The following is an 18053-nucleotide window of genomic DNA, read 5'->3' on the forward strand; positions in this document are numbered from 1 at the left end:
CCTATCAGTCAGATTTCTCTAGAAAAACAGAGAGAAAAAGAGAGAGAGAGAGAAAGAAAGAAAGAAATTTTTATTTTAAAAATTAGCTCATGTGGAGGCGCCCGGGTGGCTCAGTCGTTAAGCGTCTGCCATAGGCTCAGGGCATGATCCCAGGCTCCTGGGATGAAGCCCCGCATCAAGCTCCCTGCTTAGCGGGAAGCCTGCTTCTCCCCTCCCACTCCTGCTTCTGTTCCCTCGCTCACTGTGTGTCTCTCTCTGTCAAATAAATAAAATCTTTAAAAAAAAAATTTGGCTCACGTGTTTGTGAAGGTTGGCAAGTCCAAAATCTATAGAACAGGCTAGTAGGCAGGAAGCTCAGAAAAAGACTTACGGTTGAGATGATGAGTTTGAATTTTGTGGGATAGGCTGGCAGACTGGAAACTCAAGCAGAATTCCTGAATTGCAGTTTTGAGGCCAAATTCCTTTTTCTCTGGGAAACCTGTAGTGTTTGCTCTTAAGGCCTTCAACTGATTGGATGAGGCCCACTCACAGTATCAAGGGTAATCTCTGACTTAATCAAAGTTAATCAGTCAACTGATTATACTATAAATCAGTCAACTGATTATAAGTAGTAATTACATCTACAAAATACCTTCACAACTACACTTAGACTAGTGTTTGACTAAACAATTAGCCCTGGTTAAATAAAGCAAATATGAGGCAAATCAAGTGAAATTCAGGCTTGAAGTAATATCCTTTTGAGAACCTATGAATTGAAGTTTTCTAGACACTTACTTCCATTATTGTTAGAGAATATGAACCTACTTGTTTTAGATGACAGTGTACTAAAGAAGCTTTTTTTTAAAATTTTTTAATTTTTTATAAACATATATTTTTATCCCCAGGGGTACAGGTCTGTGAATCACCAGGTTTACACACTTCACAGCACTCACCAAAGCACATACCCTCCCCAATGTCCATAATCCCACCCCCTACTAAAGAAGCTTTTGAAAAATCAAGTTTCTAGGCAAATTATATTTAAATATTATTCCTGTGTTTCTTTCATTTTTTCAGCTTTTCTCTATACTGATATGTTGGATTCTGTAATTCAATCTGTAGTTGTTATATTGTGATATTCACTCTGTTGTCTCTTTCTATTTTTAGGTACAGAAGTTTGGTGATCCAAATGGGGTTGTTCAGTTTGCTTCTGAGTCTTTATCTAAGAAGACCTATTCAGAGCCGTCCGCTCTGGAAGGGCCGCTGATCATTACTTTTTTTGTCAAAAGAGTCAAGGGCATTTTAGGAGAACTCACGGTATCATTTTTCATTTGATTTTTTAAGTAGTGTAACAGTTTGCCTAACAAATGTAGCTGTGAAGAACAGAGAAACTGTGTGTTCTGGTATAAGTTTTGTAAGTGACATGAGTTTCAGACAAGTTGAGAAAGTTCATTTCCTCACCTTTGGGTTCTCTAGCCAACATGAACCTCTCTCCCTGTCTTTCTAAATCCAGCTACACTTAGACTGAAATGATCTTCCTCACACTTAATCATGAAGAGTATGACTGAACTATTTTTTGTTTTCTTGTTTGCTATAACATTTAACCTACCTGTTTAAGTCCCTCAGTGGTTTTTTTTTGTTGTTTTTTTTTTTTTTGTAAATTGCTTCATATATTCTTCAGGACTTTATTTCTCAGTATAGTTTTGTTGTTGTTGTTGTTTACCAACTGACTTTTAAGAGGTTGCATTTGCATGTATATTGACATAGAATGTCTGGAGATACTCTTGTGAATCATTGGGATAGCTATCTAACAGACCAAGGTTGTTTGCTAGCAGAACATACTTTACAAAATTTCTTTATGGATTTAACTCTTTTCCTGTATTGGAGATTAACTGATACTTTTTCAGTGGAAACTTTATGGTTAGGAGTCTAAATATTCTTGGGAAATAATTTTTAAATTCTTCAAATCTTGTTATTAAAAGCAAACAAAACCAAATTCCAATATAAAGCAACAGACTACTCACTTTTTACCTTCAAGTATTACCCGTGGTTCAGATACCTATCAAATATATAGGAAGACCTTTCAAATGTATTTGTGGAACTGCCATTCTAGAGTTAACTTTGCTTCACTTTATCTTTTCAAATCATGTTACTATTTGAGAAGTAGGTGAAATGAGATTTTGTAATCTTGTCCAACAAATTGCATACATAAGCCCAAAAGAGTTTATATACTTTCACAGCGCTAGTGTCATTTGTCTCTACTTTCTAAACTGTTTGGGGCATCTGGCTTTGAATATAATGAGGCACAATTAAAATTTATTTGTTGTATATTATAGAGGAAAACATAAGGAATTTTGATTCAATATACTGAATTACATAACTTTGTTGGATTTTTTCCCTTTTATTTTAGGTTTACTGGGAAATAAGCAGTGAGTTTGATATTACAGGAGACTTTCTTTCTACAAAAGGATTTTTCACTATTGCTGATGGAGAGAGTGAAGTGAGCTTTGATGTTCATTTGCTCCCCGATGATACACCTGAGATAGAAGAAGATTATGTAATCCGACTTATTTCTGTAGAGGGAGGAGCAGAATTGGCTCCAGAAAAATGCATCACATGGTTCTCTGTTTCTGCAAATGATGACCCACATGGAGTATTTGCTCTGTATTCAGATTACCAGTCAATCTTTATTGGGCAGAACCTTAGTAGATTCATCCAAATTAATGTAACTCGGCTTGCTGGAACATTTGGAGATGTTGCTGTTGGATTTAGAATCTCATCTGACCAAAAGGAGCAGCCAGTTTTTCCTGAAAATGTGGAGAGGCAACTGGTGGTCAAAGATGGGGCCCGATATAGAGTGGACATGGTGCCAGTGAGGAGTCAGGTTTGTAGCATTTCTTCCATTTCCTGATCATTCCAATATCACTCCTTCAGGAGAGCACTTGCTTATCTCATGATCAGCCTACAATCTTATTGAGATATTTATATGTCATCATAGAAATGTGTAATTAAAAAAATGTGTAATAATTATTGGATGATACATTTGCAAATTATTATTGAATTAAGTATATTAAGCATATTCCCATTTGGAGATAACATATTTTTGTCTAAACGGTAGCAGGCACTTACACATTCCTGTATTCTTAGGGATATTGACTCAATGCCCTGATAATTAATTTCTAACCTCCATTTCCTATTTCCAAAAATTTTCAAGACTAGAAGAAAGACTGAAGAACTGGGGAAAGGAGAGGTAGATTGACTTAACCAGAATATGATTGTGTTAAGTCTCATTTACAAATTAGAAGAGTTTTTTTAAAAAAATACAGCATGCTTAAATTATGTACCTTTGAATATTTTCCCATCCATATCTGTGTAACATTACCTTCTAAATGCATTCAAATTTTAATCTCTGTTAATGAACACTAGAGGACATTCTCTAGCTTTTGTGTTATGTTATAGTGAAATTTCATTTGACAGTAAGACATGCTTTAGTGAAGATCTGATTACTCTTTATTTTACTAAGCCCTATAGATAGGATAAAACTATTCTCACACTACACATAGGAAAACTAAAATACATAATCTGTATTACATGGACTAACACTCTTGACCTGCCTACTCTTAAGACTGTATCTTGTAGTAGGTGGCACCTGGTACATTTTGAGGAATGCTAGTCCTCTTTTCATTTCCCTGTAAACACTGAATGATATACAGTTGACCTTTGAGCAACAAGGGTTGAACTGTGCAGGTACACTTATATGCAGATTTGTGTCCGCAAATGCAGTACGGCACTACAGATGTAATTTTCCTTCTATAAGACTTTCTTAATAACACTTTCTTTTCTCTGGCTTGCTTTATCATAAGAATACAGTAATCATACATAAGAACTTGTAAAATATGTATTAATTGTTCATGTTATCAGTAAGGCTTCTGGTCAGCAGTAGGCTATTAGTAGTTAAGTTTTGGGGGCCCAAAAGTTATATGCATATTTTCTCCTTCTAATATTCCAGTCTTCAAAGAGCAATGCACTATATCCAGAGCATGAAGGGAAAAGGGAACCACTGAAAAAAATCCTACCCTTGATTTATGCCCATGTCACACTTTAGCAGCCCAGCCAGTGAACTGTTTGGGGGAAGAGCATGCCCCTAGAGGGGAGATGGGAGGCACATGCTTTAAGTTAGGACAGTGATTTATTTCTGTTTCCTTAGCACTTGATCTGTGAGTCATGCTCAGTGAATGTCACTTTAAAAAAGTGAAGATTGATTGAATGAATGAAACATCTGTTATCCTCATGTTATAAAACATTTGAAACTTCTAGGGTACATATTGTGTATATTTGGAGGGCTATGGTGTATGTTTAAGTATATTATATTTAAAAGAAGAACAGACTCCACAAAAGTAGTTTTTTTTTTTCAAGATTTTATTTATTTATTTGACAGGCAGAGATCACAAGCAGGCAGAGAGGCAGGCAGAGAAAGAGGAGCAAGCAGGTGCCCCATGGAGCAGAGGGCCTGATTCGGGGCTTGATCCCAGAACCCTGGGATCATGACCTGAGCCGAAGGCAGAGGCTTTAACCTACTGAGCCACCCAGGCGCCCCAAAAGTAGTTATTTTTATATTCAATAAAGATGTGTAGCGTTTTTAGTATTATTCTAGGTTATGGGATAACGTGAGGGCTTATCCTTTATCAATAACAATGTTCCTATTGGGAAAATGTTTTATAAATTTCAAAAAAAATAGAGTAACATTAATTTTTAAATTCAGTTTCCCTTATTTATTAGATTTGAAAACTTTAAAAATTGGTAATCTAATACATTTCATTAGTAATTTTTATTTATCCAAAATGTTCAAGTAATCGGTACACCTGAATCATTATCCATTTTGAGTAAATTTCACTGGAGTATTAGTGATTCCTTAATGAAGAGGAAGAAAGTGAGTTTTGCTGCTTTTAGGAACTGACTGTTCCCCAGTGGGCGCTTTCATTCCTGTGGTACATGATTCCTTCTATTCCTAACACTACTTCTCTGATTCTTATCGTTCTTGAGGCCATTTGGTCACACATGGAGAATTGGCAAATTTGTGTATTTACACGCTATCACTCATCACCCCGGAGACTTCATACTGGTGATTTGTTTTATAACCTGGGGGGGGGGGGGCAGGGAAAGGCATATATTGATGAAACTGTACAAAAGGATCCTAAGGCAGTGTGCTAATGACTCATGTCAAATGTCAGTATTTTTCTCTGAAAATTAATTCTTACTACTAAAACAGTCATTGATCTTGTTTGTTTATAGGTCTTTCTATCCCTGGGCTCTAATTTCACCTTGCAACTGGTGACTGCGATGCTCGTCAGCGGACGGTTCTACGGCATGCCAAAAATTCTACAGGAGGCTAAATCGGCTATCCTTCCTGTCCCTGAGAAAGCCGCCAATTCTCAGGTAATTGGTCCTGGGTGTGGAACCATCCAGGAACCACTAGAGGGCAGCATCCACAGGAAGGACTAAAGATTCTCAGACTTGAAATTTCTCAAAATTACTGTTTTAAATCAATATTAAAGTAGACATTATGAATACATTATATGAAAATAACTTGCCAAGTTTTGAAATTTTTCTTTTTGGATATTTAGAAATTTTGTATCCCATAGAATTTGAATGTAAGAATTTTTAAAATTACAGTCACTTAGAATCAAAATTTCCAGGTTTTTTAGGTTATTTTTATTGAATATTCAATATTGAAGCATTTTATACTAAATAATTAAATTAGAACAAAACACCAGTTAATATTCCAGACTTTTTCATTTACTAACGTGATTATATGTCTTTCGTTTTGGGGGCTCTTTTTATCACACGTCTGTGTTGATGGAGAATAATGCTAGTGATGAGATGCTGTGACATGGTTGCCCCTAAATATTAGAATCTTCCACTAGAGTTCAATGTGGGAAAGATTGTTTCTGAATCACTTCATAGGTTCACAGGAGAGCAAAGAATAACTTGAGGGCTTTACTTTGTATGTAGGCCAGTTCTGTCAATATAGGAGCAAGACAGGGCTGTTGTCTTTGGCTCACGGCAATGTGTGTATTTTTGAGACCATGAGGAGATGACATTGCATCCTGTTCCTTCAGGCGGGAGCTCCTTCAGCTTGGTTAAGTCCGGTATGTGGACATGTTCTACACAATTGATAGCCGGGGCTGGCCAGAAGCTTGTGTAACAGGGTCTCTGACCACTAAGGGCATGCTCTTCAGAAACTCCCTTATGGGCTGCTTCTCCGTAGGGAATGAATTTGCTTTGTCTCCTAAATGGAATCCATCAGCGTTAAAAATGACTGAGAAGAATAGTGATTTTTCTTTCTCCTTCACCTCATCTGTTCAAGAGGGAATGGAGGAATAGAACTTAATAATTCTTTGAAGTTTTGTTGTCATCTTTTTGCTCACAGGTTGTTATAAGAAAAGATTCCTTTCAACATGAACCATTCATTTGGCATAGCAAAATATTTCCTACTCCTTGTTCATGTACATGGTCGCAACATGTGTTGCCTCGAAGGGCAAGTTTGGGGCCAGTCAGGATATATTCCTGTCCTTAGGGCAAGTTTGGGGCCAGTCAGGATATATTCCTGTCCTTAGTGTATCCTCGGTACTCCTTACCAGTGTGTGTGTGTGTGTGTGTGTGTGAGAGAGAGAGAGAGAGAGAGAGATAGGTGGTTAGGACACTTGCAAAGCATTATCTTAGGTTTTTTTTTTTTTTTTTTTTTTTAAATCTTAGATTTTTGACAAAGGTTTTGACTATTGCTAAGCAAAAGCCTCACTGTAATAGGGAATCTAGGCTGGTGTCAGATTCAAGTTTCATTTTTGTTTTTCTTTTCTTTCTATTTTCTGTACCTCTAAAAGCTATCCTGGGGCTCCTTCTCACACTTTTCTGTTACTTCCCATTCCAGTTTAAAATGGGGAGGATGGGGGCACCTGTGTGACTCAGTCGGTTAAGCATCTAACTCTTGGTTTCAGCTCAGGTCATGATCTCAGAGTTGTGGGATCTGATACCACGTTGGGCTCTTTGCCAGGCATGGAACTGCTTAGGATTCTCTCCCTGCCCGCCCCACCTTCTCTTCTCTCCCTCTCAAAAAAAAAAAAAAAAAAAAAAGGAGAGAGTTTAAAAAAAATAAGGAGACTGAGTCTTAGTATAGAACTGTCAGTCATATAGTATCCCGATTTAAAGATTTTAGGACCAAAAGAGGTAAACTGAGTTATTCAAATCACAGTGTGAAGCCAGGAATCTAGTTTTATTTTTACTCCCTGGCTAGAACTTACTTCATCTATAAGTCACTTTTAAATCCCAGGGTTCCCTGAGAAGTTTGCCCTTAAAACAAAATCTTACTTGATATGGATTAAAAAGATGCTTATTTTTAAAAAATCTTTGGATGTTTCTGATTCTCAAAAAAAAATTTTTAAATTGAATTGGAGAGCTGAAAAGAACCTTAATGGAAAATCTACTTCATGAAACTCATTTTATAAATGAAGAATTTACTATTATATCTTAGGAAGATGTCAGATTTCAGTTTTAGACAAACCACGTTCTATAAAAACCCACAAACAAGTCATATTAAAATGCCATTTTTAATCTTTTGCTTTCATAAAACCATGATTACATTTAATCTTTTTTGGATATTATAAATTCACAGTATTCCATTTTGATTAAAAAAAAGCTATAAACTGTAATCAGAATTATAAAATAAAAGAAATTTCAAAGTCTCAGATGTCATTTCTTAAGCATATTACTCTTCAATTGAATGTATTCTATTATTTTATTTTTTGAATAGCACCCTTATTTCTTTAATCATTCCAGAACCATTTTATATGAAGAGACATAGTAAGGAGGAATTGGCAGTTAAACAAGAATCATCTCATATATTGATAATTTATTACCAATTAATTTTCAGATTTATAAATATCTACTTCCTTTTTACCATGTTTCAAAAAATAGGCTGAATGCTGAAGGTCCAAGATGAACAGAGACATATGCTTCTTGTCCCCACAGTTTATATTTGTCTTTTTAAAAAATTTTTTAAATTAACATACTATTTGTTTCAAGCGGTATAGGTCTGTGATTCGTCAGTCTTACACAATTCATAGCACTCACAATAGCACATACCCTCCCCAATGTCCATTACCCAGCCACCCCATCCTTCAGTCCCCTCCAATCCAGCAACCCTCAGTTTGTTTCCTGCGACTAAAAGTCTCATAGGTTTGTCTCCCTGTCTGGTTTCATATTGTTTCATTTTTTTCCCTCCCTTCCTCTATGATTCTCTGTCTTGTTTCTCAATTCTTCCTATCAGTGAGATCATTTGATAATTGTCTTTCTCTTTCGTGTAGCATAATACCCCTCTAGTTCCATCCATGTGGTTGCAAATGGCAGGATTTCAATTTTTGATGGCTGTATAATATTCCATTGAGTATATATACCACATTTTCTTTATCTATTCATCTTTTGATGGATATCTAGGCTCTTTCCATAGTTTGGCTATTGTGGACATTGATGCTGTGAACATTGTGTGACATGCCCCTTCAGATCACTACATTTGTATCTTTGGGGTAAATACCCAGTAGTGCAATTGCTGGGTCATAGGGTAGCTCTATTTTCAACTCTTTGAGGGACCTCCATACTGTTTATCCAGAGTGGCTGCACCAGCTTGCATTCCCATAAACAGTGTAGGAGGGTTCCCCTTTCTCTGCATCCTCACCAACATCTGTCGTTTCCTGACCTGTTAATTTTGGCCATTCTGACTGGAGTGAGGTGGTATCTCATTGTGGTTTTGATTTGTGTTTCCTTGCTGCCAAGTGACGTGGAGCACTTTTTCATGTGTCTGTTGGCCATTTGGATATCTTCCTTGCAGAAATGTCTATTCATGTCTTCTGCCCATTTCTTAATTGGATTCTTTGTTCTTTGGGTGTTGAGTTGGATAAGTTCCTTATAGATTTTGGATATTGGCCCTTTATCTGATTATGTCATTTGCAAATATCTTCTCCCATTCTGTCGGTTGTCTTTTGGTTTTGTTGACTGTCTCCTTTGCTTTTGCTTTTGATCTTGATGAAGTCTCAGTAGTTCATTTTTGCCCTTGCTTCCCTTGCCTTTGGCAATGTTTCTAGGAAGAAGTTGCTGCAGCTGAGGTCAAAGAGGTTGCTGCCTGTGTTCTCCTCAAGGATATTGATGGATTCCTGTCTCACATTGAGGTCTTTCATCCATTTTGAGTCTATTTTTGTGTGTGCTATAAGGAAATGGTCCAGTTTCATTCTTCTGCATGTGTCTGTCCAATTTTCCCAACACCATTTGTTGAGGAGACTGTCTTTTTTTCCATTGGACATTCTTTCCTGCTTTGTCAAAGATTAGTTGACCATACAGTTGAGGGTCTATTTCTGGGCTCTCTATTCTGTTCCATTGATTTATGTGTCTGCCTTTGTGCCAGTACCATACTGTTTTTTTTTTTTTTTTTTAAGATTTTATTTATTTGAGAGAGAATGAGAAAGCATGAGAGGGGAGAGGATCAGAGGGAGAACTGGACTCCAGATTCATGACTTGAGCCAAAGGCAGACACTTAACCAACTGAGCCAACCAGGCACCCTAACCAATACCATACTGTCTTGGTGTTTACACCATTGTAATTGAGCTTGAAGTCTGAATTGTGATGCCACCAGCTCTGGTTTTCTTTTTCAACATTCCTCTGGCTACTCCTAATCTTTTCTGGTTCCATGCAAAATTTAGGATTATTTGTTCCATTTCTTTGAAAAAAGTTGATGGTAATTTGATGGGGATTGTGTTAAATGTGTAGATTGATGGGGATTGTGTTAAATGTGTAGATTGATAGGGATTGTGTTAAATGTGAAGAAATATTTGTTCTTCTAATCCATGAGCGTAGAATGTTTTTCCTTTCCTTTATGTCTTCCTAAATTTCTTTCATGAGTATTCTATAGTTTTCTGAGTATAGATTCTTTGCCTCTTTGATCAGATTTCTTTCTAGATATCTTATGGTTTGGGGTGCAGTTGTAAATAGAATTGACTCCTTAATTTCTCTTTCTTCTATCTTGTTGTTGGTATATAGAAATGCAACTGATTTCTGTGCATTGATTTTATATCCTGACACTTTACTGAATTCCTGTATGAGTTCTAGCAATTTTGGGGTGGAGTCTTTTGGCTTTTCCATATAAAGAGTGAGAGTTTGATTTCTTCTTTGCCGATTCAGATGCCCTTTATTTTGTTGTTGTTGTTGTTGTTGTCTGATTGCTGAGATTAGGATTTATAGTACTGTGTTGAATAGCATTAGTGATAGGTGACATCCCTGTTGTGTTCCTAACCCTGTTCCTAACCCTAGGGGAAAAACTCTTAATTTTTCCCCATTGAGAGTAATATTTGTTGTGGGTTTTTCATAGATGGGTTTTATGATATTGAGGTATGTATCCTCTATCCCTACACTGTGAAGAGTTTTAATCAAGAAAGGATGCTGTACTTTGTCAAATGCTTGCAGCACAGGAATAAATCCCATTTGGTTGTGGTGAATAATCCTTTTAAATGTAGTCTTGGAGCCTTTTGGCTAGTATTTTGTAAGAATTTTTACATCCTTGTTCATGAGGGATATTGGTCTATAATATATATATATTTTTTTATGGTGTCTTTGTCTGGTTTGGGGATCAAGGTAATGCCAGCCTCATAAAATGAGTTTGGAAGTTTTCCTTCCGTTTCTATTTTTTGGAACAGTTCCAGAAGAATAGGGAATTTATTCTTCTTTAAATGTTTGGTAGAATTCCCCTGGGAAGCCAAATGGCCGTGGGCTCTTGTTTCTTGGGAGATTTTTGATGACTGCTTCAGTTTCCTTATAGGTTATGGGTCTGTTCAGGTTTTTTATTTCTTCCTGTTTCAGTTTTAATTTCTAGGAATTTCTTCCTGTTTCAGTTTTTATTTCTAGGAATGCATCCATTTCTTCCAGATTGTCAAATTTGCTGATGTATAGTTGCTCATAATATGTTCTTATAATTATTTGTACTTCTTTTTTTTTTTTTAAAGATTTTATTTATTTATTTGACAGAGAGAGATCACAAGTAGGCAGAGAGAGGAGGAAGCAGGCTCCCTGCTGAGCAGAGAGCCTGATGCGGGACTCGATCCCAGGACCCTGAGATCATGACCTGAGCCGAAGGCAGCGGCTCAACCTACTGAGCCACCCAGGCACCCTTCTTTGGTGTTGGTTATGAACTGTCCCCGTTCATTCATTATTTTATTAATTTGTGTCCTTTATTGTTTCTTTTTGATAAGTCTGGCCATGGGTTTATCAATCTTATTGATTCTTTCAAAGAACCAGCTCCTGGTCTCATTGGTCTGTTCTACTGTTCTTTTGGTTTCTGTTTCATTGATTTCTGCTCTGATCTTTATTATTTCTCTTCTCCTGCTGGGTTTAGGCTTCATTTGTTCTTCTTTCTCCTACTCCTTTAGGTGCAGGGTTAGGTTTTATACTTGAAACCTTTGTTGTTTCATGAGAAAGGCTTGTATCGCTATATACTTTTCTCAGGACCATCTTTGCTGTGTCCTAAAGATTCTGAACAATTGTTTTTTCATTTTCATTTGTTTCCATGACTTTTTTCAATTCTTTAATTTCCTTGTTGACACATTCATTCTTTACAAGGATGCTCTTTATCCTCCATGTATTTGGGTTCTTTCCAAATTTCCTCTTTGATTGAGTTCTAGCTTCAGAGCATTGTGGTCTGAAAATATGCAGGATATGATCCCAATCTTTCGATACCGGTTGCAACCTGATTTGTGACCCAGGATGTGATCTGTTCTGGAGAATGTTCCATGTGCACTAGAGAAGAATGTGTATTCTCTTGCTTTGGGATGGAATGTTCTGAATATATCTGTGATGTCCATCTGGTCCAGTGTGTCATTTGAAGCCTTTATTTCCTTGTTGATCTTTTGCTTAGATGATCTGTCCATTTCAGGGAGGGGGCTGTTAAAGTCCCCTACTATTATTTTATTGTATTATTGTTGATGTGTTTGATTTTGTTCTTAATTGGCTTATATAATTAGCTGCTCCCATGTTAGGGACACAGGTATTCAAAATTGTTAGACCTTCTTTTTGGATAGAGCCTTTAAGTATGATATAATGTCCTTATTATAGTCTTTGGCTTAAAATCTAATTGATCTGAAATAAGTATTGCCACCCCAGCTTCCTTTTGATGTCCATTAGTGTGGGAATTGTTTTTCACCCCCTTGCTTTCAGTCTGGAGGTGTCTTTAGGTCGAAAATGAGTTTATTATAGATAGCATATCGATGGGTCTTGTTTTTTAATCCATTCTGATACCCTGTGCCTTTTCTTTGGGGGCATTTAGCCCATTTACATTCAGGGTAACTATTAAGAGATATGAATTTAGTGCCATTGTATTGCCTATAAAGTGACTGTTACTGTATATTGTCTCTGTTCCTTTCAGGCTCTGTCTTTGCTTAGAAGACCCCTTTTGGTATTTCCTGTAGGTCTGGTTTAGTGTTTGCAATTCTTTTAGTTTTTGTTTGTCCTGAAAGCTTTTTATTGCTCCTTATATTTTAAGTGACAACATAGCTGGAGATAATATTCTTGGCTGCATATTTTTCTTGTTTAGTGCTCTGCATATATCATGCCTGTTCTTTCTGGCCTGCTAAGTCTCTGTGGATAGGTCTGCTGCCAATCTAATGTTTCTACTGTTGTAGGTTACAGAGCTCTTGTCCTGAGCTGCCTTCAGGATTTTTCTCTTTTTCTCTGAGACTTGTAAGTTTTACTATTACATGATGGGGTGTTGACCTATATTTATTGATTTTGAGATGGGTTCTCTATGCCTCCTTGATTTTGATGCCTGTTTTCTTCCCCAAATTAGGGAAGTTCTCTACTATAATTTGTTCCTATATACCTTCTGCCCCCCCCCTCTCTTCTTCTGAGATCCCAATTATTCTAATATTGTTTTGTTTTAAGGTATCATTTATCTCTCGAATTCTCCCCTCATGGTCCAGTAGTTGTTTATCTCTCTTTGTCTCAGCTTCTTTATTCTCCATCATTTGGTCTTCTATATCACTAATTCACTTTTCTGCCTCATTAATCCTAGCAGTTAGAGCCTCCATTTTTGGTTGCATCTCATTAATAGCCTTTTTGATTTTGATTTGGTTAGATTTAAGTTTTTTTATTTCTCCAGAAAAGGATTCTCTAGTGTCTTCTATGCTTTTTTCAAACCCAGGTAGTATCTTTATAATCATCATTCTGAACTCTAGTTCTGACATCTTACAAATGTTCTTATTGATTGGGTACCTGGCAGTTGGTTCTGCCTCATTCTTTTTTTTTTTTTTTTAAGGTGAGTTTTTCCATTTTCTCATTTTGTACAGGTAAGAATAGACAAATGAGAGAATGAAATGCTGAGAGGGTAATAACGACCCCAGAAAAATATACACTAAAGAAACAGAAGATACCTGAAACTGGAGGGAATGGAAGGAAAGGGAAAAAAAAATATTATCAAGCTGATGAATAGAATAGTGCCACACACTTAGATTTGGGGTGTATTTTGTTCTGTTACAAGAAACTGCCTCCCAAAATTTTAAAGAGAGAAAAAAAGAAAACACACCCCCCCCCCACACACACAAATAAGGGTAAATACAATGAAGGGATGGAATATGACTAAAGATGAAAATTAAAAAAGATTTTAAAAAAGGAGTTGAGGGACACCTGGGTGGCTCAGTTGGTTAAGCAGCTGCCTTCAGCTCAGGCCATGATCCCAGCGTCCTGGGATCGAGTCCCACATCGGGCTCCTTGCTCTGCAGGGAGCCTGCTTCTCCCTCTGACTCTGCCTTCCATTCTGCCTGTGCTCGCTCTCGCTCTCTCTCTGACAAATAAAAAATCTTAAAAAAAAAAAAAAAAAGGAATTGATAAGAAGTTGGTTGAAAAAGGAAAGAAAAAAAATTTAGGAAAGAAAAAGAGAGAATGTGATCAGGCAGGAGACTAGAACAAAGCCATTAAAAAGATTTAGGGTCAGAGCTCCATTGGCGCAATCGGTTAGCGCGCGGTACTTATACAAAAGATTTAGGGTATATTTTCGTCTGTTAGAAGAAACTGTATCTCCAAATTTTAAAGAATGAAAAATTTATATGTATACAAAAAATAACGTTAAGTACAATGAAGGTATAGAATGTGACTCTAAAAATGAAAATTATAAAAGATTTTTAAAAAGGAGTTGGTAAGATGTTGCTTGAAAAAGGAGAGATGAAAACATTTTAAAATTTTTTTTTAAAAATAAAAATATCACTAAGCTGATTGATTTTTTTAAATAAAAATAATTTAAAAAATTAACTTTGAGAGACTAAAGTATCTTGTGAAAAAAACCATGAATTCTATGTACTGTATTCCCATAGCTCTGAAGTTTTGCTGTTCTCATTGATTGGTAAACTCAGTCTTGGTGGGATATTCTTGCTGATCTTCTGTGGGGGAGGCCTGTTGAAGTGATTCTCAAATGTCTTTGCCCAAGGCAGAATTGTACTACCCTTACCAGGGGCTAGGCTAAATAATCTGAGGATCGCTCTTGGTAGTTTTTGTTTCCTGAAAGATTTTCGTACAGCTTTGGAGGATAGGAATGAAAATGGAGGCTTCCCAATCTCTGGCCCCAGAGGAGCTGAGAGCTCAGAGCCCCACTCTTCAGTGACCCCTCAGAGAAAAGCAGTCAATCACTCCTGTGTCCCAGGTCTCTGGCCACACTCCATTCTCACTCGGACTGTGGCTGAACATTTCTGTCTCTGGTATACGACCCCTTTTGGGGTTTCCAAACATGGCAGATTCCTGTGGTGTGCTCCTGTGCTGCTCCTCCTGGGGGAGGAAGGGGAGTTTCCCTGGATCTGCCACTTGTTGGGTCCCTGCTAGAAGAGTAGTGGTCTGAAATTGCCTCAGATCATGATTTATGGCAAACCCAAGCTGAGAGCCCACTCCTCAGCAATGTCTCTATGGTCAGTTTCCCTTCTCCAATACCTGGGGGCTCTGCCACACTCAGGTACCCCCGGTCTTTCTGTGACCCCGAGGGTCCTGAGACCACACTGTCCGAACAAGGGTTCCACCCCCCACTTAGCCACTGGAGCAACATCCCTCAGCAGAGCTGACTTCAAAAAGTTCTGATTTTGTGCTCCACTGTTCTATCACTTGCTGGGAAGCAGGCCCCTCCCCCTTGCAGTCCACCTTCTCCTATATCACCTTGGATTCACTTCTCCACGCATCCTACCTTCCAGAAAGTGGTTGCTTTTCTGTTCCTAGAATTGCTGCTATTCTTTTCTTCAGTCTCCTGTTGAGTTTGTAGGTATTCAGAATGGTTTGATAACTAGCTGAATGCCTGGGTGCAGATGAAATTTAGGTCTTCTACTCCTCTGCCATTTTACTCCTCTAATTGAATATATTTTAAAACAAGAAAGTATGTTATGTAAACAAAGAGAAAGTTGACTTTTAACCCACTCTTCAAAAAACAGGAAACTCTAGGGAGAAATAAAATATTCTAAGCATGTTTTTCCTCAGGTTGGATTTGAATCTATTGCTTTTCCACTCATGGACATGACTGCGGGAACAAGCCAAGTTGTGATTTCTAGGAGAGGCACGTATGGCTCTCTCATGGTTGCCTGGGTGGCTGGATATGCTCCTGGGTTAGAAATCCCCGAATTCATTGTTGTTGGCAACATGACCCCAAAACTAGGTGAGTTGTTGCTTTGCTAAGGTCTTCCCTGTAGAACGCAGAGATAGATGTGTGATTGGCCACTAATTTTCTTCACTTGTCCTTACTTTTGATAATGAACTCTTTGTTTCCTAATATAGTCCTCTCATATTTTAGTGATCAGAGTTCCACAGTCTACTTGGTAAAAATGAGAAACTTTATTCAGTCAAATTAAAAACCTCTTATGTCTCCTGGACATAGTGATCACTAAGCTGATTAATTACTCTGTTGATATAGAAGGAGTTTGTTAAAAGTAGTACTAAAAACCTAATGTGGCCCGTACAATAATAATAAAAAAAGGCATGCCTTTGTGTTCATTTATGTGTTCACCTGAATATTTCTGACAATGGGACAGCTGTGGCTTCATATCCTTTTTGTTTTTATTATCCCGTTAGCTCTGGGAGGGTCAGTGAGATGTACATGTTAGATGACATGACCTCTACTCCATAGAAGAGACAGGGAGTTAAGGCAAAATTTTGGTGTAGGGATCTTTATTTCAGTTCACATACCTCTCTCCCCAACTTTTTAAATGTGTTACCTCTGGTAGACAGTCACAGAATTCTGGAAAAGACTCTATTTTACTACATCTTTAGGAGTTGAATCCCATGGGCGCCTGGGTGGCTCAATGGGTTAAAGCCTCTGCCTTCAGCTCAGGTCATGATCCCAGGATCCTGGGATCGAACCCCTGGGTCTCTCTGCTCAACAGGGAGCCTGCTTCCTCCTCTCTCTCTCTACCTGCCTCTGTGCCTACTTGTGATCTCTGTCTGTCGAATGAATAAATAAAATCTTTAAAAAAAAAAAAAAAGAGTTGAATCCCAGTGTAAGAACTCAAATAATACCCTGCTTTTCTTCTATTCCTGTTCAGGGAGCCTTTCATTTTCCCATGGAGAACAAAGGAAAGGAATCTTGCTATGGACATTTCCCAGTCCTGGTCAGCCAGAGGCCTTTGTTCTTCATCTCACAGGAGTACAGAGCAGTGCCCCTGGTGGGGCTCGACTTCGGTAAGATCGGCTTGATTCTCAACCAACACAGTCCCTGGGAAGTAATTGGGAATTTATCAGTTGAAACAGAAGAAGACACAAGGATTGCTTTCCCCGAAGCAGCAGCAAGAACGGTTTTAGTGTCAGAGCTACATGTGGCGTGTATGCCAGAGATGCCACGGAGGGAGGCCAACTTTCGTAGAGCCACCACCCACTGCTTGCTATGAAGAGTATTCTCTCTGACCTCTCTCTCAGTTGTGTTGGTCTCCACATAAATCTGGAATAACATCTCTAATTGTGATAGCAAAGTCACCTATTATTAAAGGAGTCTGTCTTTCTAAGCATCTGCTGAAACACACCTATTTTTCCCAAGGGATTAAGAATAAGAATCAACATTATACCAGGGTTACAATGTGACTTGTACCATTGAGTTTAATTTAAATCAGTATATTTGCAGATAAATATGTCCCAGACAAAAGCAATTTACTTTCTCATACCTGGAATGGGCTTGATCAAAACAGCAGAGGGAAGACCTTAGAGATAGAGTCATGGATTTAGTCCTGGCTCTGCTAATTACTTGCTGTGTGACTTTGGGAAAGTTATTTGATCTTCCTGTTCTTCATTTACTTACTTGGAAAATAGGGGAAGAGTGCAGGCAACACCAATGTGTTCAAGTATGTTTTTATATATGTTTAATTGTAGGAGATATTGATTGACAAATCAAATATAGTTTTAGATTATACATATGCCAATTAAAAAATGTTTGGCCACATAATGTATTGCTGGGTAACAAATTTAAATGCCTTAACAACAGCAACAGTTAACAGTTTTGTAGTACTTACCCTAGGTCAGGCATTGCTTTTAAATTATACACACACACACACACGTATAAAATAAGTTTTATGTGTATATAAAATATTCATATATATGTATATAATTTATATGTGTATATGTGTGTAATATGTGTTTATATATATATTTAGTATGTATATATATGTTTACTATTACTCTTCCCAATAGCCATATGGCATGGATACTAGGGATATTAGTAGTCCCATTAGATGAAGAAAGGACTCACAGATACATAATTGACCCACAAAGCTAATAAGGTTGGGACCATGATTTGAATCCAGGTTGCCTTCTACTGTTTGAACTCATAACCACTGTGCTATGTGTTGAATGATGGGTTCTTGACAATAGAGAGTGATGGCTTTGGGGTGTCCTCACTAAAGGATTAAAGAACATTAAGAACATTTTTTTAAAAAAGCAAAAAAACAACTTGTCAGTGAAAGAAAGTATGTCTGTGGCCTGAATTCTGCTGATGGGCCACCTGTGTTAGCTCTGGCAAAGCTATTAACTCCCAACA

At 37.5% G+C, this 18053-nt stretch overlaps 1 protein-coding gene across 1 annotated transcript in view; it reads left to right on the forward strand.

Moving 5' to 3' along the window:
* Positions 1-18053, forward strand: part of ADGRV1 (adhesion G protein-coupled receptor V1) — a 527902-nt gene that overhangs the window by 182949 nt on the left and 326900 nt on the right. Inside the window, exons 70-74 of the mRNA XM_059416383.1 lie at positions 1144-1293; positions 2387-2860; positions 5269-5412; positions 15515-15689; positions 16573-16708. Coding sequence (XP_059272366.1) covers positions 1144-1293; positions 2387-2860; positions 5269-5412; positions 15515-15689; positions 16573-16708 — 1079 coding nt within the window. The remainder of the gene's footprint in view (positions 1-1143; positions 1294-2386; positions 2861-5268; positions 5413-15514; positions 15690-16572; positions 16709-18053) is intronic.

Source organism: Mustela nigripes, chromosome 12, assembly GCF_022355385.1.
Source record: "Mustela nigripes isolate SB6536 chromosome 12, MUSNIG.SB6536, whole genome shotgun sequence".
Taxonomy (NCBI): Eukaryota; Metazoa; Chordata; class Mammalia; order Carnivora; family Mustelidae; genus Mustela; species Mustela nigripes.